Source organism: Pipistrellus kuhlii, unplaced genomic scaffold, assembly GCF_014108245.1.
Source record: "Pipistrellus kuhlii isolate mPipKuh1 unplaced genomic scaffold, mPipKuh1.p scaffold_m20_p_20, whole genome shotgun sequence".
Classification (NCBI taxonomy): Eukaryota; Metazoa; Chordata; class Mammalia; order Chiroptera; family Vespertilionidae; genus Pipistrellus; species Pipistrellus kuhlii.
Window position 1 is genome coordinate 14,507,966 of NW_023425516.1, and position 21,845 is coordinate 14,529,810.

The following is a 21,845-nucleotide window of genomic DNA, read 5'->3' on the forward strand; positions in this document are numbered from 1 at the left end:
TTTGCAGTCTCGTCTGGACCGCGCTGGCACGTGGCCTGGCGTGGCCGTGGCGTGGCCAGGTTGCTGCTCCCAGGCCACCGGCCCACCCCTCCCTTCAGGCACTTCAGAGAAAAACTAGTGACAGCCTTGGTGTTGTGGACGGCGTCCTCGTTCCCCACTGGCTTGTCCGCGGGGCCCACCGAGGGCGCAGGGGAGCCTGGCCGATGGACGTGCGTGTGCAAGCGCGTGCGTGACGCTCCGCCGGCTGTCTGAGCCGCCCCCCCTCTCGCTTCCCAAACGAGAGCAGGAGATACACATCCCAACTCGCCCTTCGTCAAGACGGAGTTTTGCTGCAAAGGAAAACGTGACTCGAACCTACAGGGTCTGGAGGTAAAGCCGCCGGCGTCGCTGAGAGGTAACTTGGAGGAGCTCAGGTCTGCGGAGCACTGGCCGCCCAGGGCCGAGGGCCGTGAAACGGATGAGGATTTTTTCTTCTTTTTTTTTTTAAGACAAAACACGTCCGGCCACCACCGCTCCCTTCAACAGGGAGATCTCCGAAGTTCGCATGTGTGTTTCCCCTTATCTCGGGAGACGCTTTTGCATGAGGTATTTGAAATTCAGGAACATTTTGATTCTTCTCGAAGTGCAGGAAACGGGCGAGAGGGAGAGCCTCCCCCTCAGAGACGCATGGTGGCCAGGAGAGAGATCCCCGCGTCCAAGGTGGAACCTGAATATGCACCAGTTAGCAAAATAAACAAAACACAACAAAAACCAGAAAGCGCCAACAAACCCTCTCAATCCTCCCCCCTCCCTCCCCACCACACACAGCTCTGAGGGAGGCGGCCTCCAGGGCGGGAGAGAAACCCGGGAACCGGGCGAGGGGCTGAGAGGGCCACAGAGGAACGGAGAGCAACCAGGCTGCCTCCGAGCCAGACACTCAGGCCGCTGGTCCAAGGGGCTGTGTTTCCCTTGACTGAGAAGCAGCTGCCCCGGGCGGGCAGAGGCGGAGGCAGGGGTTCAATCCCCGCTTCTTGGAGGGCAAAGCTTTCCGCTCCTCGGTGCCTCCCTTCTGGCCTTCTTGGGGGGACCGACCACAGGGGACCCTGGGAATAAGAGGACCCAGCGGCTGGCTCGGTGGTGGTGGTGTCCGGAACGTTATGCAGAAGCAAGCGGGCTTCCTGGATCGCAATCTTGACCCCTTCCCCCCCCCCCCCCGGGGGGGGGCAAGGGCCTGGGGAGGCCCAGGGCAGCGGATCCCTGTGGATCTGGAATCCTCTGAGAACACCAGCTTCTCCTGCCGCCGCTCCCAGCCTCCCAGCCTGTCATCTGGAGACGGTCCCGCAGTCGGCCACAGACATCCCCCCCATCTTCGGAGGTGGGGCGGCGGCAGAGGGTGGAAGCGCCAGAAGGATGGAGGGGCTCCGCGTGTCCGGGGGAAACGCCAGGTTCAGAGGCTCCGGGGAAGGAGGAAGTGAGTGTATCGAGTCGCCGGTGCTGGGGGGAGAGATGCCCTGACACCAGAGGCTCCGCGGACCGAACCATGGAGGCTGGGCAGGTGGCCGAGGAGGTCCCGCTGCTCTCCTCCTCCTCCTCCCCAGCCTGCTCTGCGCCCAATGAAGTCCTGGGACGGGGGGAGCGAGACGCGAGGGCGGGGGCCATGGCAGCCTCCGCGGAGCCGAGAGGGCACTTCGCAAAGGGAGATGCAGAACCACTGGGGAAACATGCCGGAGGTCGCCTCGAGGGCACAAGGCACAGGAAAGGAAAGCGGGGAGGAGGGACCGGTGGGACGCAGCGTGAACTCCTGGTGGGAGCCGCCCTCTGGTCGCTGGTCGCTGATGTCGTGAGGAGGGGGGAGAGGTGGGGCGAGGAAAGACGGTACAGCAGCAACGCAAACGGAACCTTGGCTTCGGAGACAGTGCCCCACACCCCCGAGGCCGGCCCGCCTCCACAAGGACAGTCGCTTCGAGATCCGCGGGTTCTGCCCCTCGGCGGGAGGGTCCGCAGTGTCCGGGCGAGGCCGCGCCGCGCTGGGTTCGCTTGGGTTTGCACGCGGTAAGCCTGGGAAGTCCGCGGTCTCACCGAGGGCTCGCTCGGGGCCGTCAGCCCAGAAGCCAGCCTGCTGAGGGGTCTCCCGGGACGCGCGGACCGGAGCCCGGATCCCCCGCACGCCTACATCTCCTCCGAGCTTTGTTGGGAAGCCTCCAGTTTCATCTTTTTAGAGGGCGGCCCTCCTTCCAAATCCTTGGGGGAAGAAGGAAAGAGAATGGCAGGTTAGCCGGAACCGGTTTGGCTCAGTGGTAGAGCCAGTTGGTCTGCGGACAGAGGGGTCCCGGGTTCGATTCCGGTCAAGGGCATGTACCTTGGTTGCGGGCACATCCCCAGTGGGGGGAGGAGGAGTGCAGGAGGCAGCTGGTCGATGTTTCTAGCTCTCTATCCCTCTCCCTTCATCTCTATAAAAAAATCAAAATATATTTTAAAATATTTAAAAGAGAGAGAGAGGGAGGGAGAGAGAGAGAGAATGGCAGGTTAACAGGCCAGGAGATCCGTTCAGGGCTGCCAGGAGGTGAAAGGTCAGCCTGGGAGGAAACCGAGGGCAGGACCTGAAGGCCGGAGAGCGTGGACTTGGGGAGGGTCGCACACCGGCAGGAAGCCTCAAACCCAAACTCCCCCTGGGTCTCCAGAACCTCGTCGCCTCGGTCCTGCCTGTCCCCTCACACTGACCTCCCTTCGTGTCCTCTCCTAAGCTCTCCCTCAGCCCACCCCTCCTGGAGCAGGTGTCCCCCCGTTATCCGTCCTCCCACCCGTGAGTGACCGCCAGGGTGAGGCTGAAGTTTACTTCTCAAGAGCCACGCCCAGACCAGCCTTGCCCTGCTGACCACTGCTCCCCGGGGCCCAGCCCGGGTGCCCGGCCCAGGCGAGCGCTCGGCATTTGTTAAACGTGCCCGGGAATGGGAGAGGGCCTGTGGGTGTCAGCCAATTCCCAGAAGTCCCTTGACTCAAACACAGGTTCAACGGTCACGCTCCCACATCCTGCCTGGCGGTCCCACGCCATCATTTCCAACCTCACCTGTCACCTGAGAACAACCCCCCCCTTTTTTTTTTATTGACTTTATTGGGGTGACGTTGATTAGTAAAATTATATAGAGTTCAGGGGTACAGTTCTATAAGACATCACCTGTATATTGCATTTGTGTTCACCACCTGAGAACAGTTTCCTCCCCTTCCCCCCAATGGATTTCGAAGAGGAAGGAAGAGAGAGAGAAGCATTAGTGATGAGAGAGAATCATTGATTGGCTGCCTCCTGCACACCCTACACTGGGGATTGAACCTGCAACCCAGGCATGTGCCCTGACCAGAATGGAACCATGACCTCCTGGTTCACAGGTCAATGCTCAACCACTGAGCCACACGGGCCTGGCACCAATTCTTGACTTCACCCATCCCCTACCTGCTGGGGGTGCTGACATCTTCCTGGGACAAAGCGGGACAATGCCCGGGAGACCCCCCTTTCTCTCCACACCCCCACACCCAGCCTAACAGCAAGTCCCATCACCTCTCTCTCCAAGGACCCTAGAGCCCGCCTGCCTCTCCCTCTGCCCAGCGCCTTGTCCTGAGCTGCCGCCGTCTCTCGCCCGAATGACAGCCTCCCAGCACAGTCTTCAACAAGGCTTTATTCTACAACTTCCCCGAGCGAGCCCTCGGGTTAGAATGACGGACTTTCCAAGTTTACCACCAAGTGCAAACCCGAGAGGAGCTCCTCGCAGAGCAGAAACCCGGCCGGCGAGGCTCAGTGGCCGAGCGTCGACCTTACGTACGAACCAGGAGGCTGCGGTTCCATCCCCGGTCAGGGCACATGACCTGCACGCCCCCTACTGGGGATCGAGCCCACAACCCGGGCATGTGCTCCTGACCGCGAATCCGAACCGTGACCTCTTGGTTCATAGGTCAGTGCTCCACCACTGAACCACACCAGCCGGGCACTCTCCCTTCTTTTACACGAGCACAGAGGGCTCGCGGAGAGAGGCGTCACGGTCGCCGAGGCAACACGGAAGCATCTTCCAAGTCCAGCTCCACAGCGTGCTACCCAGGTTCTCTCATCTCATCGAACGCCAGCCCCGAGCCAGCCCGGCGGTCCCGTTCTGGCAGCTGGAGACACTGAAGCCAACGTCTGTGTGTGCTTACAAAGCTGGGACTTGAAGCCGGGGCGTTGCTCCTATCCCCCTCTCCCCTACCACCCCAGCCCCGGGCCTCCTGCTTCTGCACAGACTCAGCACAGATTCTGACCAACGGCGATGCCCCGGAGAGGGGTCTGGACATGGGGAGCTGTGGTCAGTTGCAAAACATCTTCAAAGACTATTTTATCTGGCGTCTGAGGACTCGGAGGATGTATCGCCGCCCCAGCTCCAGGGGAAGGTGACGGGAACAAACTTATGGAGCTGAGGGCCCTCCCTCTTCCTACACCAGCCCCAGCGCCCGGGGCGGGACACAGCGGGACGCTCCCGCTCAGGGAAGGCACAAGAGTTCCGATCGGCCAACGAGAAAGCAAGACAAAACAACAAAACACCTGTCAATGGTCCCCCAGCCCCCCGACGGGCGCCCGGCCGGCCTGGCTGCCCCTCTGAGGCCTCGGGGATCAGGGTACCTGAGCGATGGAGGGCGTCTCTGCAGCCAGGCCCGGGTCCCCAGACGGCTGCCGCTCGGCCTTCTCCGCACTGCTCGCCGAGTTCTCCGCGGAAGACTGCGAATTCTGCTCGTCGGAAGCCTCTGAGGGTGAAGCAAGACGACAGAGGCTGTTTTTAGACACGTGGCTTGCGGGGCCAGATGGAACAATGACTAAAAATACCTGGGGACGGGGTGCTGGGGTGGCTCGGCGGTCTGTAGGAGCTACAGTAAGCTGGGAACGGGGAAGGGGGGACTGGGAAGACTCTAGCTCACTTTTTTAGAGATGCTATAAGCATCCAGGCCACATGCTGGCCCTGTCACCTGCAACCCTTTCCTGCACACACATTACCTGCAGAATGTCCGCAGAAGGCACCTAAAACAATAAAAGAGGGGGGGGGGGGAAAACTACAGGCTCTGTGCCACATGCACACGGCGCCCTCTGGTGGCCACAGCGCGCTCCAACCACCATGGCTGCGGACTCCTCCCTCTTCCCATCCCAGAGCCCGCCTTCTCTCCATGGGGGACACGCAGAGGGGACTGGTAAGCATTTCTCTTAATGCTATGGGTATTCCTTTCTGGTCGCCAGAGCAATGACTGGCCTTTGCAAGAAGCAGAAAATATTAATACAGGGGGGGGGGGGTGGAGGGGAAATCTGGTCAAAATCACCAATTATTTCACACCACTCACAGCTTCCACCACCCCGGTAACATTGTAGAGGATCCAGCCCCATTTTCCCAGAGGTTTCCCCCTACACGCACACACTGCTCTGCTTTCCCCACACGGGACTCACACAGCATGCGGAGGATCTGCCATGCCTCTGAAAATGCTCTCAATACAAGATGGCTGCATGGCGTTCTAGTCACCGATTGCTTATCCCACGAATCCCGTGCCGCCCGTTATTTGGACTGTTTCTGATGCTACGTCCGTCTCCCTGCTCCCCAACCACGTCCCTCTAGCAGAAGGAAGGTGCAGGGCACAGCAGGTCATAGTGCGGCTTTGGAGAAAGAAGTACCTGCTCTTCCTGAAGCTTATTTGGGGCACAAAGCAGAAGAGCTCGCGGGAGAATGGGGAGGGGGGGTGTGTGTGCAGAGCCAGCATCCCACCCAGGGCCCCACTCTGCTGGCTCCCAGGGTCCCCGCCACATGTCCCCTGGCTTTTTAAAAGGATACTAAAGCCGAAACCGGTTTGGCTCAGTGGTAGAGCGTTGGTCTGCGGACTGAAAGGCCCCAGGTTCGATTCCGGTCAAGGGCATGTACATTGGTTGCGGGCACATCCCCAGTAGGGAGTGTGCAAGAGGCAGCTGGTCGATGTTTCTCTATCATCGACGTTTCTAGCTCTCTATCCCTCTACCTTCCTCTCTGTAAAAAATCAATAAAATATATTTTTTAAAAATTAAAAAAAAAATAAAGTAAAAGGACACTAAAATAGCCCGGCAGGTGTGCCTCAGTGGTTAAGCATCAACCTATGAACCAGGAGGTCACAGTTCACTTCCTGGCCAAGGGCACATGCCCAGGTTGCAGGCTCAATCCCCAGTAGGGAGTGTGCAGGAGGCAGCCGATCAAGGAGTCTCTCTCATCATCGTTGTTTCGCCCTCTCTCCCTCTCCCTTCCTCTCTGAAATCAGCAAAAATATATTAAAAAAAAAATCCATACTCATGTTATATTCTATTTCATAACTAGAGGCCCAGTGCACACATTTGTGCAGCGGGCGGGGGGGGGGGGCAGGCCGGCACAGCCCCAATCAGCGGATTGGGGAGGTCAGGGCCGGGCTGGCTGGGAGAGGGGCTGTGGGTGGATGGCCAGCTGGCTCTGCTCCTGATTGGGATGGGGAGCCAATCTGGGGAGTGGCTGGGGCAGGGGGAGGGGCTGCAGGAGGTTGGCTGGCAGGCCCCGCCCCCAGATCTGGCTGGTTCGCTGGACGCAGTGGGTGTCAGAGCCACCGGGCGATCTGGCTTTCGGGTCGCTGGCTTTTTATAGATATAGATAGATAGGTGTTTGCTTTAGCAATCTTTTTCCATTGTCACTGTCCTCCTCCGCTCTGACCGGAGTCCCTCCCCACCCTGTGGGGTGCGCTCTGTGGAGGAGCGAGAAGCGGGCGCACAGATGTGGGCGCAGAGATCACGAAGGCGGCCGGTGGCCTGGAGTCACGCCGGCCCCCTCGCCCGGCCTGAGCGCTCGGTGTGGGCACAGGCCCTGGGGCTCGGGGCGCGAACATGGGCTCGGCTCCGCGGCCTCGTTCTCTCGGCAGAGCGGGCCTGGAGCTTGCCCAGGGGAAGTTATTTTCCTGGGGCCTAAATTTAGACCAGGGAGCTCGAACATGATGTCATTCCCTGAACTCACTCAGCAGTAAACAAGTTCAAAGCAAGGTCGACAGCTGGCGACCAACCGGCTTGGTCCCACGGGCAGCGTGCACCCCCCTGGGGAGGCCGTGGGGGGGCTCTGACTGGGCAGGTGGGCGGGTGGGCCGGGCCTGCTGGGGTGGTCCCACCTGAACAATGCTGGCACCTGGGCGGGGCCAGGGGCCGGGGTGGCGGGAAGAGGACCTGGTGTGGCTCCTACCTGGACCTAGAAAGCTTGCAGGGGGAAGGGGGGGGAAGGGGGGCACAGGGGAGGCACGGGGGGGGGGGGGGAGGATGGCAGTAACAAAATGTGGCAGCTATGAAAGGAGGTCTTAACCAGGGACTGGATCCCTGCAACGGGCCCTTTAAGAGGAGAATCAGGCCCTGGCCAGGCAGCTCAGCTGGTCAGAGAAAGCAGGACGGAAAGCCATACCTGGTCCTGCACGGCCCCGTCCCACTGCGTCCCCAGCACCACCACCACCGGCTCACCAGGCCCTTCCCAGCGCCAGGCTTGGCCGGGCATTCTGCTCTCTCGCTCACTTCCCTGTGGTGGCCCGACAGGAGAGGCAGCTTTTATTTGTCTCGTCTTATGAACCAGGAAACAGGAAGGCGTGCAGGAGCGGACACTGCAGCCCAAGGCCACACAGCTGGCAGGTGCCGGCCCCGGTGTGACCAGCTCGGCCTGTGCTCACCGCGCCCTGGCTCCTGACCCTGTGGCAGCCGGGAGCTGGGACTCCCCGCCCGGCACAGCAGGGGCCCGGGAGAGATCAGTTTTAAAAGTCTGGCTTCTACTGCGTGGGCATGGCTTTCATTCACATCATCGTCAGGTCAACCTGTTTGTAAACCAGGGACCGACTACCTGTGAATATCTTCACGGAAAGGGGGGTCCAGATTTGGAAACAGCCGAGGTGCCCGTCAGCAGATGACTGGATCAGAAAACTACGGTACATCTACAGGATGGAATACTACGCTGCCATAGAAAAGAAGGAATTCTTACCATTGGCAGCAACCTGGATGGAACTGGAGAACGTTATGCTGAGTGAACCAAGCCAGTCAATGAAAGAAAAACACCACGTGATCTCACTCATTCACGGGTAATAAAGAGCATTATAAACGGATGAACAAAAAGATAAGATACAGAGACAGTAAAGCATCCAACAGACTGTCAAATGACAGCGGGAAGGTTAGGGAGAGGTGGAGCAGATAAGAGATCAACCAAAGGACTTGTGTGCATGCACATAAGCATAACCAATGGATGCAGAACTCTGAGGGGTGAGGGAAGGTATGGGAGTGGGGAGGGGGGGGGATGGTAAGATAAGTACACATATAACACCTTAATAAAAAAAAAAAATGAAAAAAGAAAAACAGTAAAAAAAATAAAACTAAAAGTAAAAAATAGCCAAAACGAGTTTGGCTCAGTGGATAGAGCGTCGGTCTGCGGACTAAAAGGTCCCAAGTTTGATTCCAGTCAAGGGCATGTACCTTAGTTGCAGGCACATCCCCAGTAGGGGGTGTTCAAGAGGCAGCTGATTGATGATTCTCTCTCATCGAAGTTTCTAACTTTCTATCCCCCCTCTCTTCCTCTCTGTAAAAAAAAATCAATAAAATATACTTTAAAAAATAAAAAATAAAGGGGGTCCAGAGACCTCAACACGAACAAACATATACTCCTGTAAACACACACACACGCGCGCACACGCACGCACGCACACGCACACACACACACACACACACACACACACACGCCCTGCACAGTCAGACCATTTAACGCCTCCTCTCTCACCTGGACGAAGCAGCAGCCCCGCCCGGACGTTCACAGAACCGAAGCCAAAGCAATCCTTCACACCTCAGGGTGTGAGCCCCCACGGCTCCTGCGCTCTCAGCATCAAAGTCAGGGTCTTCCAAGTGGCCCCCTGAGCTGCACTCTCCCGGCCCCGCCTCCTCTGGGGTCTCTGCGTCGGAGCCCCTCGCCCTGCCCGCTCCCTCCAGCCACACTGAGCACACTCCTGCCTCAGGACCTGTGCACGGGCTCCCTCTGCCCGCAGGGCCTCCCCGCTATCCCAGGCGGCCTCCTCCCTCGCCTCATCTGAGCCTCATTGGCTGGCGGAGGCTTCCCTGGGCCACCTATTCAAAACCACAGTATCCCCAAAAGGGGCAAGACTCCATACCCCCTTTCTTACTTCAGCGTTCCCCAGAACACGTGCTTTCCAAATGCTAGACTGTGTGATTTTTATTTATTTATTTTTATTTCTTAAAATATATTTTATTGATTTTAAACAGGGAGGAAGGGAGAGGGATAGAGAGTTAGAAACATCGATGAGAAACATGGATCAGCTGCCTCTTGCACACCCCCCTCTGGGGATGTGCCCGCAACCAAGGTATGTGCCCTTGACCGGAAACAAACCCGGGACCCTTCAGTCCGCAGGCCGACGCTCTATCCACTGAGCCAAGCCAGATTCAGCTAGATTGTATGATTTTTAAATTGCACCTCCCCTCCCCCTAAGAATAGGAGCCCCAGGCATCACCCTGGCTGGTCTGGCTCAGGGGCCAGAGCATCGGCCTGCTGCCTGAAGGGTGCCGGGTTCGATTCTGGTCAAGGGCACACACCTGGGTTGCAGGCTTGATCCCCGGTGGGGGGCGTGCAGGAGGCAGCCAATCCATGATTCTCTCCTATCGTCGATGTTTCCCTCTCTCTCTCTCCCTGTCCCTTCCCCTCTGAAATCAATAAAAACATATTTAAGAGGGGGAAAAAGACGACCTGCCGTCGCCTGCCTGGACAGAGGCTGGACGGTCTGGACGGCACGTACCTTCGGCCCCGGGGGGCTCCTTGCCCTCGGCCGGGGCCTCCTCGGCCTTGGTGCTGCTGCCCTCGCAGGGCACGGAGGGGGCGGGCTCGGGCGCAGGGCTGGAGTTGCTGCTGTTCTCCTGCTTGATGGGGGAGGCGTCTGCGATGGAGCTCTGGTTGCTGTTGTCATCTGGGGGGGGACAGAGGCGCTGCTGGGGGCTCAGCCGCCCCATGCCCCACGGCCCGCGGGACGCTGCCCAGGAGAGGGGACGCTCGCCCCTCCGGAACCTCCGAGCCGGCACACCCAGGGCCCCGCCCCACGGGCTCCCGAGAGCCCGGTGTCTGGAGGCAGCCGGCCCCAGACGGAAGCCTGGCACAGTTTAAGTCTCGGGGGGCATCTGAGGCCTGGTTCCGGGTGAGGAAACAGACATCGTGGGTGCTTGGCTCGGAAGTCACACAGAGGCCGAAGCGCAGTGCCTGGGGCGGCGCTGCCGGATCGAGCCTCTCACCGACCCCCGCTTGGTCAAAAGGGAGAGAGAAGTTACCCCACAAAGCGGGGTATCCCACAGGATGGCCGGCCAGGCTCTGCTGGCCGATAGCACGCAGGGGGAGAAGGACCAGGGAAGATTATTGTAGGAGAGAAAGAAAAAAGAGGTCTATCCACTAAGCACGAAGTAAGAGAACACGGGAAGGGAGGCGGTCGGTGAGGGTTTACGTGAAGCCAGAAACCCAGGTTGGAGCTTCCCGGCGGCCAAAGCGAAACAGGAAACACAACTCAGCCATCCGCGTAGCGAGTCAGGCCTCGGAGGGAAAAAGGACACCTCCTGTGAGGCCTCTGTCCCTGGGTGAGGGGGGGGGGCCTGGTTTATGTTTCCTGGCTCGCCGGGCTCGGAGCCTCTTCCTTGGCACCGAGGCCCAGGCCTGCCCAGCCCTCCTGCCCCTCGGCCTGGAATGTGAACGAACCTGCTGGGGAAACAAAATACGGCCGAGCAGCTCGGGCCCGGGGCCTGGCGGACGGGGGGCCTGGCGGACGGGGGGCCTGGCGGACGGGGGGCCTGGCGGACGGGGGCCTGGCGGACGGGGGCCTGGCAGGTGGGGGCCTGGCGGGCGGGGGCCTGGCGGACGGGGGCCTGGCGGACGGGGGCCTGGCAGGTGGGGGCCTGGCGGGCGGGGGCCTGGCGGATGGGGGCCTGGCGGACGGGGGCCTGGCGGGAGAGGCCGGCGGGAGGGGGCCTGGTGGGGGGGACACCTGGTGGAAGAGAGTACAGCTCAGGCCGGCCAGGGAGCTCACCGTGCATGTCCATCATCCCAGGGGAGGAGCTGTTCTCTGGCGTGGTCACCTCCGAGCCGCACTTCTCGTCTTTGCCCTTCTTCTTGCTCTTGTTTTTCTGGAGGAGGAAATGGAGCGGGCACGGAGTCACCGGGCCGCATGTGTGCGGGCAGGAGCGAGACGGTGCTGTGCACGCCTCCTCCCCAGCCCCCGGGGCCCGGGAGGGTGCTCCTCGGCCCGCACTGAACACGTCCTCTCGGGGCCCAGCAGCGGGAGGCTTCTGGGATAAAGCCCCAGTGCTAGTGGGGCACGCACACACCCTGGCTGGCGGGGTCCCCTCCTCCTTTAGGGGGGGCCTCTGGGGGCGAGGCCGTGGGTGCCCCCCCCAGGGCAGGTACAGGGACGCCAGGCGAGCCCTGGGAAAACACGGGATTCACACACTCCCACGACGGCCGGGCCCCAGGGCAGCCTCCCGGGCACCCGAGAGGGAGACGAGGGCAGGAGGGCAGGGGGAGGGTCCAACTTTTAAACCCGGAAGAGAACAGGGTCAGAAGCGCCCTGCGTCCATCGGGAAGAGGCTCATTAAGTAAGTCACGGTGCGTTTGTTTGCTGTAACGCGATGCGACGATTACAGAGTCGGGCGGCTCTGTGTTTAAGACTGGGACACGATCCCCGAGAATGCCAACGTGGAACACGTGTCGGCACCTCCAAAAGGCGCGGGGCGGACCGCGGCCGCTGATGGCGAAGGAAAGGACAAACGGACGCGTCTGCGGGCAGCCTGGCAGCCGCCCAGGAAGTGAGCTGAGCGGGTGGGACCGAGCGCAGGGAAGGCAAACCGTTTACAAAAGACACACAGGAAGGCCCCGGCCAGGGAGCTCCGCTGGCTGGAGGCTCGATTCCCGGTCAGGGCACATACTGAGGTTGTGAGTTCGATTCCCACTTGGGGTGCGTACAGGAGGCAACAAATTGATGTTTCTCTCTCCCTCCCTTCCTCTTTTTATAAAAAAAAAACAAACAAACAAAAAAATGAAAGAAAAAAAAACACCCACACATAACCTCGAGTAAGGATCTTTTAAAAAGATATACAGCCCTGACCGGTTTGGCTCGGTGGATAGAGCGTTGGCCTGCAGACTCAAGGGTCCCAGGTTCGATTCCGGTCAAGGGCATGTACCTTGGTTGCAGGCACATCTCCAGGAGGGGGTGTGCAAGAGGCAGCTGAATCGATGTTTCTCTCTCACCGATGTTTCTAACTCTCTATTCCTCTCCCTTCCGCTCTGTGAAAAGTCAATAAAATATATTTTAAAAAAATAAAAAAAGACATACAGATACCCTAGGACCTGGGCATTACTGCTTCGTGGCAGGAAACAGGGACCTGAGGCCCAGCGAGGGGGGCCCCTGTCCAACATCCCGGGCTCGTCAGGAGTGCTCTTTGCCCCACTGGAGCCGCCCTGTCCCCCCCGACAGCCCGCACGTGGTGGCTTCTCCTGGATCGCGATCCATGTGGCACGTCCCTGGTGCCTGCTCCGTGCTGTTCTATAATTATCTCCCCGGCGAGATTCCACATTCCTGGAGAGCAGGGACCACGTCTTCCCAAATGCAATGGTGCTGATACAACACCCGACGGTGTGCAAGGCACAGACGGCCCCGGCAGAGCCAGGCGGCCTCCGAGGAGCCTGTCACACCGGGTCTCCCTCCGGAGCCTCGGTCTGGGGCCGCTGGGGAAGGCAGCTCTGGAGGCCCCACGAACCCGGACCAGACAGAACCAGCACAGACAAACACCCGTAGTCTCAGCTCAGCGCCCCTCTCCCCAGGAGACTCAGGCCGGGAACCAAAGACAGCAGCTTCCAACCAGCCATTCTGGCCCCCTCTGCGCCTGCCCATCCCGATCCTGGCACCTCCGGGAGCCAATGACACTGTGCGGCCGGCTCCGTGTGGACCATCCTCCTGCGGAGGGACCAATCACAAGGAGAGAAAGGCCCTCCCGGCAGGAGGAACGGCCCACCAAAGGCCTGGGGGCGGGACCGTGCAGGGTTTTGACCTGGGGCCTTTGGGAGCCACTGGTCTCAGAGCCTCCGAGGGGTTGTCATCTATCCCTCCCTCCCTCAAACCAAGCACAGCCGCAGGGGCTCCCCCTAGTGGTCACAGTCTAGAAGCCACCCCGGCTTCCCTGTGCAAAACTCTGGGGTGAGAACAAAAGGTTCTCCACGCGTGGAGAGAGCGCGCGTGAGCCAGGACACACGTGACCCCTGCTGTGCGGCTCTGGGGAAACAGCTCCCCCTCTCTGAGCCCGTGGCCTCACTTGTACAGAGAAGGCAGAGATCACTCCGGATGAGACGTAGACACGGGAACACCCCGCACGGCGTCGGGTGCTTGGGAGCGGTGCTGCGATGACGGGGAGCGCCTGCCTGTCTGTGGGTGCCCCTCTGGCAGCCCCAAATCCCAAGGTGTGTCACCGCTCACAAACCGTGGGGCTCCCGGCCTGCGGTGACAGGCGGGGGGGAGGGGGGGTATTCCTGGGGACGGGCCCTCATACTCACATCGTCAACCTTCGGCTCCGTCACGGGGACCCACTTGTAGATTCGCAGGGACGTGTCACCCACCGTCACCCACTTCTTCTCCCTGTGGAGGGGGAAGGGGAGGAGGAGGAGGAGGAGGAGGAGGAGGAGGAAGAGGAAGAGGAGGAGGAGCCTGTTACCAGGGGTTCTGGGGCCGGGCCCTGCTCTCCCCATGGGGGCCCTGGCCGCACGCCCTCGGTCGAACAGATGCAGTGTGTAGCCCATCTCTCTTCCCCCCTTCTGAGCCTCAGTGTCTCCACCTGCGAGACCTGGCTGTCAGTCTCCCCAGGCTGCGTGAGGGCTGCCTAAGACCCTGTGTGTTCGAGTCCTTGGACGCCCGGAAGGAAGTGCTTGGTGAGACTGGGGGCGGGAGAGGAGCTGCCATTAGGACGCCGCCCCCGGACGAGGGGGTCTGGGCCCCAGGTTCCTGCAGCTCTCACCCCCCAGAGCCAGCACACCCGGCCAGCCAAGCCCCGCTGGGCAGCCAGCTGTTTCCTCCGGGGGCGGGGTCTGAGGCTGGCTGTGGGGGGGGGGGAGCAGAGGCTGGACTCATCACCCCTCGCTCTGCCCTCTGGAGCAGCAGAGGGGGCAGGGAGCAGGGGCAAACCCCCAGGGGCAGGCCCCGAGCGCCGATACCGAGGGTTTAACAGGGAAGCCGGGCCTGGACTGTGGGTGCAGCCGGTGGGAGAGATGCCCCGAGCCTCCCGCGGCTCAGTCCTGAGCCTGGCAGGTGCTTCGGGGTCTTGTTTCCGAAGGGCCCCGTCTGCACAGCTGCCCAGCCGCTTCCTAAACTCCTGGGGGACAGTGTCCAGGGCCCCCCGCTGCCAGAGGCAGGCTTATGGGCGAAGAGAAAGCCACAGGAGGAGGAGGGGTCGCTGTCTTCACGAAGGATAACAACAACCCCCCTCCTCTCCCCAGCACTCTGCTCCAAGCTCATCATTCTCCCGATGATTGGTCCGCCCTGAACTCCCGTCCTCACCTGCGCCGCCCCCCCCCCCCCCCCGCAGTCCATAAGCCAGGTCGTACGTATCACCAACTGCCCCAAACCCCAAGGGTGATCCGCCCGAGGGAGAGCTGGGATTCGAACCCAGGCCGTTCTGGCTCCAGGGTCCATGGGAGACGTGGGAGGCGGGGCCACACACACACCTGGAGCAGGGGGTGCCATTGCCAGAAGCCCTAGCAATGCCAGGGACCAGGCCCCGCATTGTGTGGGTGGGCCCCTCTGTCCATGGGCCGCCTGCCACCCTCGCCCACCTCCCGGCCCAGATCACCCCAGCCTGGGTCTTCCCCTCCACGTGGGCTGGTGGGACCCGTCACAGCCACCAGGCGGCGCCTTCCTCACAGGGGCTTCTGGGTGCCCGGCCACACTCAGAGCCCCCTCCCCCAAACCACGGACACCGCCACCCTCACACTGTGCGGCTGGGACCCGTGCGTTCCCTCCGGGGGGAGCGAGGGGCCGTTTTGTCATTGCACTAGCGACCTTCCTGGTACGTTTTCTGTGCGAAGCACTGGACACACTTGCTCTGCTCTTCCCACAACCTTGTGTGGCCAGAGCCATCACCTCCCCGCTGTGACGGACAGAGAAGTGGGATTTCCCCCCAGCCCGTACTGGAACCTCCGGGCCTCACTGCTGTTCGGAGCACTCTCCGCCCCCACCCCGGCCCCTTTCGCCCTGAAAGGAGGAGTCAGGCAGGTGTCTAAGCCGCCGCCGCCGCCTCCTCCCCCCGCAGGCAGGACGGACCGTCCTCCGTCCGCGCCTTCCCCCACTCCGTCCTGAACAGTCAGAAGGTGCCAGGAAGGGACGGGGCGTTCCAAGAAGCAGTCCCAGTGACAAAGCAGCAGCCACAATAGCCATTGTGTGCCCAGGCCCCGTGCCAACGTCTTATTTACACGCTCTCTCCCCCCGACATCGCCCACAGGCCTAGGAAAGGGGGGCCACTGTCACCCCACGTTACCGACGGGGAGCGGTGATACCAGTTCACAGTCCGTGGAGGGACAGGGACTGGACACAGGCTGTGACCCCGGAGCGACCTTCTGCTCTCGTCTCCCGGGAAAATGAGGAATCCACTCCACAGAACACAGAAGTGCCAACTGCTGGTCCCTGTGCAAGGGACCAAAGGCCCTCGGCACTCACAAGGCCTCCACTGGCTGCTGGGCCTGGGCCTGGGCCCCAGTAGGTCAGCAAATCCACAATTTATGTTAAAAACAATAACAAAAAAAAACAGACAGCCGGTGTGGTTCAGTGGTTGAGCATCGACCTATGAACCAAGAGGTCATGGTTTGATTCCCAGTCAGGGCGCATCCTGGGGTTACAGGCTCCATTCCCAGTAGGGGGCGTGTAAGAGCCAGCTGATCAGTGATTCTCATCACTGATGTTTCTCTCTCTCTCTCTCTCCCTCTCCCTCTCCCTTCCTCTCTCAAATCACTTTAAGGGAATTGACTTGTAATACGCAAGACACCTTTCCCATCTGGCCCCGGGAGAAGCCAGCTAACAGCCACGGCCACCCTGGGCCAGGTCTGGGTGTGCCGGCCACAGGACAGTGAAGGCGAATCTTTGCGATTGCAGGTGCCTCTCCGGGAGGTTACAGGCCCTTCAGGTTGTGAGCTCAGCACAACCAGGCTGTCCGATGACCCAGCGGCAGCCCTTGGCCCGAGTCCCCAGGTCCCTGTGCTGCGGGTGCGCTTCCAGGTGAGGACACTGAGGGGCTGAGGGACACAGGGCAGGGAGGCCAAGCCGGATCTCAGGCCGGGGTTCGGCCAGCGGCCGGCCGGGCAGAGATGGGGCCCGGAGCTCAGGGGTAAGTCACTGGGCGAGCACCAGGGATGACGGACGAGAAGGGATTTCACAGGCATGTCCCGTGAGCTCGGGGGGTCTCATCCAGCGGGTGGCTGGACAGCGCCTTGGGACACAGACCACATGGGCTCAGAGGAGCAGCAGAGCGCCCACTACCACCCCCAACCCATCGCCCTGGCCACACGGCCCGCACACGGCCCCGGGGCGATGGGTTGGGGGTACGCTAAGCTGTAGTTACTACCTCAGGTGACAAATAAGTGGCCAACAGGCCGTTTTTGTCTGGCCTGCACGGTACTTTTAAAAATCTGAATCAGCCAAAACCGGTTTGGCTCAGTGGATAGAGCGTAGGCCTGTGGACAGAAGGGTCCCGGGTTCGATTCCGGCCAGGGACACGTGCCTGAGTTGCGGGCTCGGTCCCCAGTGAGGGGTGTGCAGAAGGCAGCCGATGGATGATTCTCTCTCATCGTTGATGTTTCTCTCTCTCCCTCTTCCTTCTTCTCTAAAAAAATCAATAAAACATAATTTTTAAAAACTGTACCAGTTTGCCAAACTTGACAAAAAAGGGGGGAAAAAACTCAGACAACATAAAAATCCAGACTCCTGGCTACTCTCAAAAACGGTCTGATCACGAGGGGCCTACAGACCCCCTCCCCAGGGTCCGAGGCTCCCTCAGACCCCCCAGCTCTCCCCACCTGTAGACACCGGGCTCACCCCAGCCTTGCGCACTGAGCCCTCCTGCCTTGATGGCTCCCGGAACCAGCCATGCTTACGGATCCGTCTTCACATCAGACTCAGGCTCCTGGGCGGAAAGGCTCAGTGCGGTCCCAGCTACAGACACAGCCCCTCCTCAGCATAGGCTCCTACATAAACTACAGGGGCCCATCCGGAATCCCCAGGCCAAGGCCAATCAATGGCCAGTGTTCTCCCTGGCCCAGGTCCCAGGGCAGGACTATCGCGGGGTCACCTGGCTCCCTCCGCGAGAGCTCTGAATCCCTCACTCTGCATTCGTTTCCCAGGGCTGGCGCTCGATGCCCCAGGAGGCCTGGCTGGCGGCTGCCCTTGTCCAAACGAGGCCGAGACTCACCTGCCCTGCCCTGTCTGGCCGGAGGGCACCCTCGGGGTTCCGAGGCGAGGCCCTAGGCACAAACCTGCCCCTCCCCCAGGGACAGAGGGAAATCCTGGGGAACAGGCCTGTCTCCGTCCCCCACAAGGCTCTGAGGGACCCTTCACACCAAAGGCCCGGGGGAGGGGGGTCCCCAGCCTAAGCCTATACCTCTCAGCTCAAGCCTTTGCCTCCTGCCCAACATCCACTCACCCCAGGCCCCCTAACCTGGCCTGGTTCCCGGAAAAGGGTCCCACCACATTGTCCTTCCCTCGGCCATCTCGGGCTGCCTCGCACGCTGCCTGCCCGCCCTGCTGGGGCACCAGACAGAAAGGCAAGGGTCAGCAGCTCCAGGCACGCTGGTCACTGCTGGTGGCTGGCTTCTCTGGGGGCGGGGGCAGGGGCAGGGCAGGGCTGGCAGAGGGGCGGGCGTGGGGTCCCTGGGGCTGGGGACAAACACCACCCTAGGCTTCCCCGCCGAATGGCATGCCAGATGCCACCTTTATCTCTGGGCAAAATACAGACTGCTGAACCGAATCTGAATTTCAGATAAACAACGAATAATTGTCTTAGTATTAAGTATGTCCCAGAGAGTGCCCAGGACATACTTACGATGTAGAGAAATGCCTTTAAAAATCGTTTCGTTGTTTACATGAAATTCAAATTTAACTCAGTGTGCATGAATTTATTTGCTAAATCTGGCAACCCGGCCCCCCAGCCAGCAGGGACTGCACGGTTGGTGGCCACACGGTTAATAAACAACCCAAAGTCTGCAGATGGACGGGAGGGCCCGTCCTAAAGGCAGAGTGAAGGGGCGATTTGGCTTCTCCAGGCAGGGGAAACCCAAGAAACAATGCAACGTAGGTTTGTTTGTTGGTTTTTGCTTAGAAGGGGCAGGGGAAAAAGAAAAAGAAAAAAATCAGCAAAATGTAAGTTTCTGTGGAGCCCACCTTAACGTCAAGACAACATTTAATGGTGGCTTCTGTATGCAGGGATGAGTGTGGTGGAGCATGATCTTATTTTGGGGGTGGGAGCACAGGACCCCCTGGGGCAGTGGTTAGAGAAGGTACCTGGCTTGTCCACAGTCACACACAGGAAGTGAACGGGATCCCAAAGCCTGAGGTCTTCATGACAAGTTGTTTCCCAAAAGGAGGGAGGAGACCAGTCCCCCCCCCTCCCCCCCGTCCTACCCTCCTCCCTCCAACACAAGCCTGGCCCGCAGCGGGGCCAGCAGGGCGGAAAGCCCCATCCTTCCATCTGCCCTCCCTGCGGAGCAGCTGGCAGGCGGGCCCTGCAGGAGCCGCTGTCTGGGTGCAGGGCCTGTGCCCCGCTGGGAACCTGGGGCTGTGGGGTACCTTGCCCCCAGCCCCTTGCTCAGCTCCAGGCCCTAAGGACACAACCCCAGCCTCCCCTCTGGGAATCCCGCAGGAGAAGGGGCTGGTGGGCTAGCTTTCGTGTGTGTGTGTGTGTGTGTGTGTGTGTGTGTGTGTGTGTGTGGTGTTGGCCTGCAGCTGTTCCTGCCATTTCTAAATGGCTCCAGCGGGCCTCGGGGTGCCCTGTGCGCACTGGGGGAGCTCCCACGGCTCGCAGGACTTGGATCTCAACTTTGGAAAGCCTCCCCTTCTCACGGTCCTGAAAATTCTTTGTCCCGCCGGAGCCAAGCCCAGCCCTGCGCCGGGCATCCGGCCATCTGCAGGCGGCCCTCTCCACGGGAGGCGGCGGCGAGCACGTGGGCTTATTGATTTCCCTCTTTCTGACGGGGTTGCCTCGGGAAGGACAGCGAACTCGCGACCCGGCTAGACTGGATGCTCGGCCCCCTGTGGCGCTTAGAGACCGAGGCGCGTTCCCGGAGAAAGGACACCCCCAAAGGCAAACAGAGCCGCGGAGGGGGTGGGAGGGTGGGGGAGGGGGTGGGGGTGGGGCGACCGATGCTCAACGCTTTCAATAAAGGGTCCCCCCTCCGCACCAGCCCGCCGGTGCCGGCACGTGAGCGCATCGGCTCCTCCACCTCCCTGACCCCGGTGAAGCCGTGGGAAAGAAAAAAAAAATAATAATAATAATGAAGTTGAAATCCGGGAGCTGGGAGTTTTCAACAAGTCCGCCTCGCCCTGGTGATCTCGGGCGCCTCGGGCCCGGCCCGAGGGCCGATCCCGAGCCAGACACCACCACCCCCTCGCCCCCCGATGTCCAGTCCCGGTCATTCCGACCGGGCCACGCCGGCCCCCTCCCGCGGGCTGCGGAGACGCGCGGCCAGCCCCGATCCCCCCCACCCCGGTCCCAGCTCAGAGAACAAAACAACGGCTCCTCCGCACAACAAACACGAGCTGCTGGTTTGGGAGAGGCAGCCGCGGCCCAGGACCGGCTTCTGATAAAAATAATAACAATAATAATAAAAAAATAACATTGGCTCGCCCGAGGCCGGCGCCCGGGCGCCGCGCGGAGAGGGGGTCGGGCGCCTGGCGCTCCGGGCCTGCGGCGCCCCTCCCCGCGCTCGCCCCCATCTTGCTTCCCCGCCAGGAGCCCTCGCCCCGGGCCGCCCGAAGCGCTAAATTTAAACGGCTCGCGCTCCGCAAACTCCGCAGACTCCGGGGCGCCGGGCCGGGAGGCGGGAGCGGGCGGCGGGCGAGCCGGAGAGGGAGCGGGGGCGGGGGCGCCGGCGCGGGCAGGGGCGCGGGGCCGGCGCCGCGCCGCCCGGGGCGCGCGGGGAGGAGGCGGCGGCGGCCCGCTCGGCGCCGCACAATGGAGCTGGCGCTCTCCCCGCCGCCGCCGGCACCGCGGCCCGGCGCGCGGGAAGCCGCTTTCATGTGACTCGCACGAAGCGAAATGGCTTCTGGGGCCGGCCCCGCACTCTCCTCCGGGAGCCGAGCGCCGCGGCGGCGGGGGCACTGCCCGCAGCGCGGCCGCCCGGCCCGGCCCGGGAGCCCCCGCCTCGGGCCGCCGCCGCCGCCGCGCCAGGTGGGCGAAAGCGCGCGCGCACCTGGGCACGGCCGCGGCCCCGCGGGCAGGTGACCGGCCCGCGCGCCGCCCGCCGCCCGCCCTCTCCCTCCCTCCGGGCCCGGGGCGCTGCGCCGCCGGCTCCGGGGATGTGGGCTGGGGTCGCGCGGCCGCGGCGCCGAGCGGCGCCTCCGCTTACCATTTGCGCACTTTCTCGATAGCCGCCATGACCCTCTTGATATCATCTTTGGCCCGACTCCTGGTCTCGGCTCGGACGGACCTGCCCGACATGGTTCTGGCGGGGAGAGAGGAGAGGGAGGCTGCGAGCGCGCCGCCCGTCCTGCTCGCGCCCCGCGGCGGCCACACTCCGCCCGCCCGCCCGCCGCTCACACACACAGACTCACACACACACACTCTCTCACACTCACACTCTCACACTCACATGTGCACTCTCTCTCTCACACACACTCCCATGCACACACACAGATACACACACACTCGGACACACACACACACACACAAAGCCGGGCCCCCGCGCGCCCGGGCCCAGTGCGCAAGCGCCGGGCGGCAGCTGCTCGGAGCAGGGGGAGCGGCGCGGCCGCCAGCAGCGCGGCCTCCGGGCCGCCCGCCGCCCGTCCCCCACCGGCCCCGGGGAGGCGGCGAGGGGCGCCCGGAGACCCGACCGGGGCGGGGGCGCGGACACTCACCCCGAGGCCGCGGGCTCCCCGGGGGAGGGCGGGCCGGCCGCGGAGGGGGCGCGTTCCTTGGGAGCCAGCCTGGCGGCCCGTCCGCCGCCCGGGGTGTGCGGGTTGGCGGCGGCGGCGGCGGGTGCAGCCACGCAAGTTGCCCGCGGGGCCCCGGACTTGGCGGGAGTTGCAGGCGGCGGTCGGAGTGGCAGGCGGCGGGATCGGGGAGTCCGCGAGGTGCTGCTGGAGAGAGTGGAGGGACGCGCTGCCCCGCGTAAACACGCGCGCCAGGACGTCGCTTCCCTTTCCTGCGTCCTTTTGGAAAGCCGGGGTCAGAGGAAAGGTGCCCGGGGCGGGGCAGACGCTCGCCCCTGCTCGTCAAACGGCTTCCAGCAGGGAAAGTTCAACGGCGATCAGCATTGGGGAAGGCGCTGGAGGCTGTGTCTCCCCCCCCCAATCCTGCCCCAGGGTAGTTCTGGGGAGGAATCCGCAGTTACCAGGACAACCCAGGTGCCACATCTTTTTGTTCAGGTGCCCGCGAAACCGATTTGACCAGAGCTCAAGCACGCCCCGATGGATGCTGGGGAAAGTGGGAGTGACCCTGTCCACAAGCTCGGGGTCTTGGAGATAAACTGTTCCAGCACCAGCCATGTTTACACCCGGGGAAACTAAGTCACCGGGAAGCTCAAGGTCATGGCCATGCGTTGGATCTTGGGCTCCCACTCACTCTGGAGCCCATC

At 61.9% G+C, this 21,845-nt stretch overlaps 1 protein-coding gene across 1 annotated transcript; it reads right to left on the reverse strand.

Moving 5' to 3' along the window:
- Nucleotides 1–551: 551 nt before the first annotated feature.
- On the reverse strand, nt 552–21,507 carry BCL7A (BAF chromatin remodeling complex subunit BCL7A). The gene is made up of 7 exons (XM_036449492.2): nt 21,127–21,507; nt 20,619–20,714; nt 13,572–13,653; nt 11,056–11,152; nt 9,787–9,954; nt 4,622–4,743; nt 552–2,220 (listed from the first exon to the last, which is right to left on the reverse strand). Exons 2-7 carry the CDS (start codon nt 20,708–20,710, stop codon nt 2,149–2,151), a joined length of 633 nt encoding a protein of 210 aa, XP_036305385.1. The 5' UTR covers nt 20,711–20,714; nt 21,127–21,507; the 3' UTR covers nt 552–2,148.
- Between the last annotated feature and the right edge of the window lie 338 nt (nt 21,508–21,845).

Excerpts from the sequence above, each read along its gene's own strand:
- BCL7A (XM_036449492.2), bottom strand. The coding sequence starts at position 20,710 with ATGTCGGGCAGGTCCGTCCGAGCCGAGACCAGGAGTCGGGCCAAAGAT. Across the intron at positions 11,153-13,571 it reads CGGAGCCGAAGGTTGACGAT|AAAAACAAGAGCAAGAAGAA; the intron begins GTGAGTATGAGG and ends TTCCTCCTCCAG. Across the intron at positions 4,744-9,786 it reads GGAGCCCCCCGGGGCCGAAG|AGGCTTCCGACGAGCAGAAT; the intron begins GTACGTGCCGTC and ends CTTCACCCTCAG.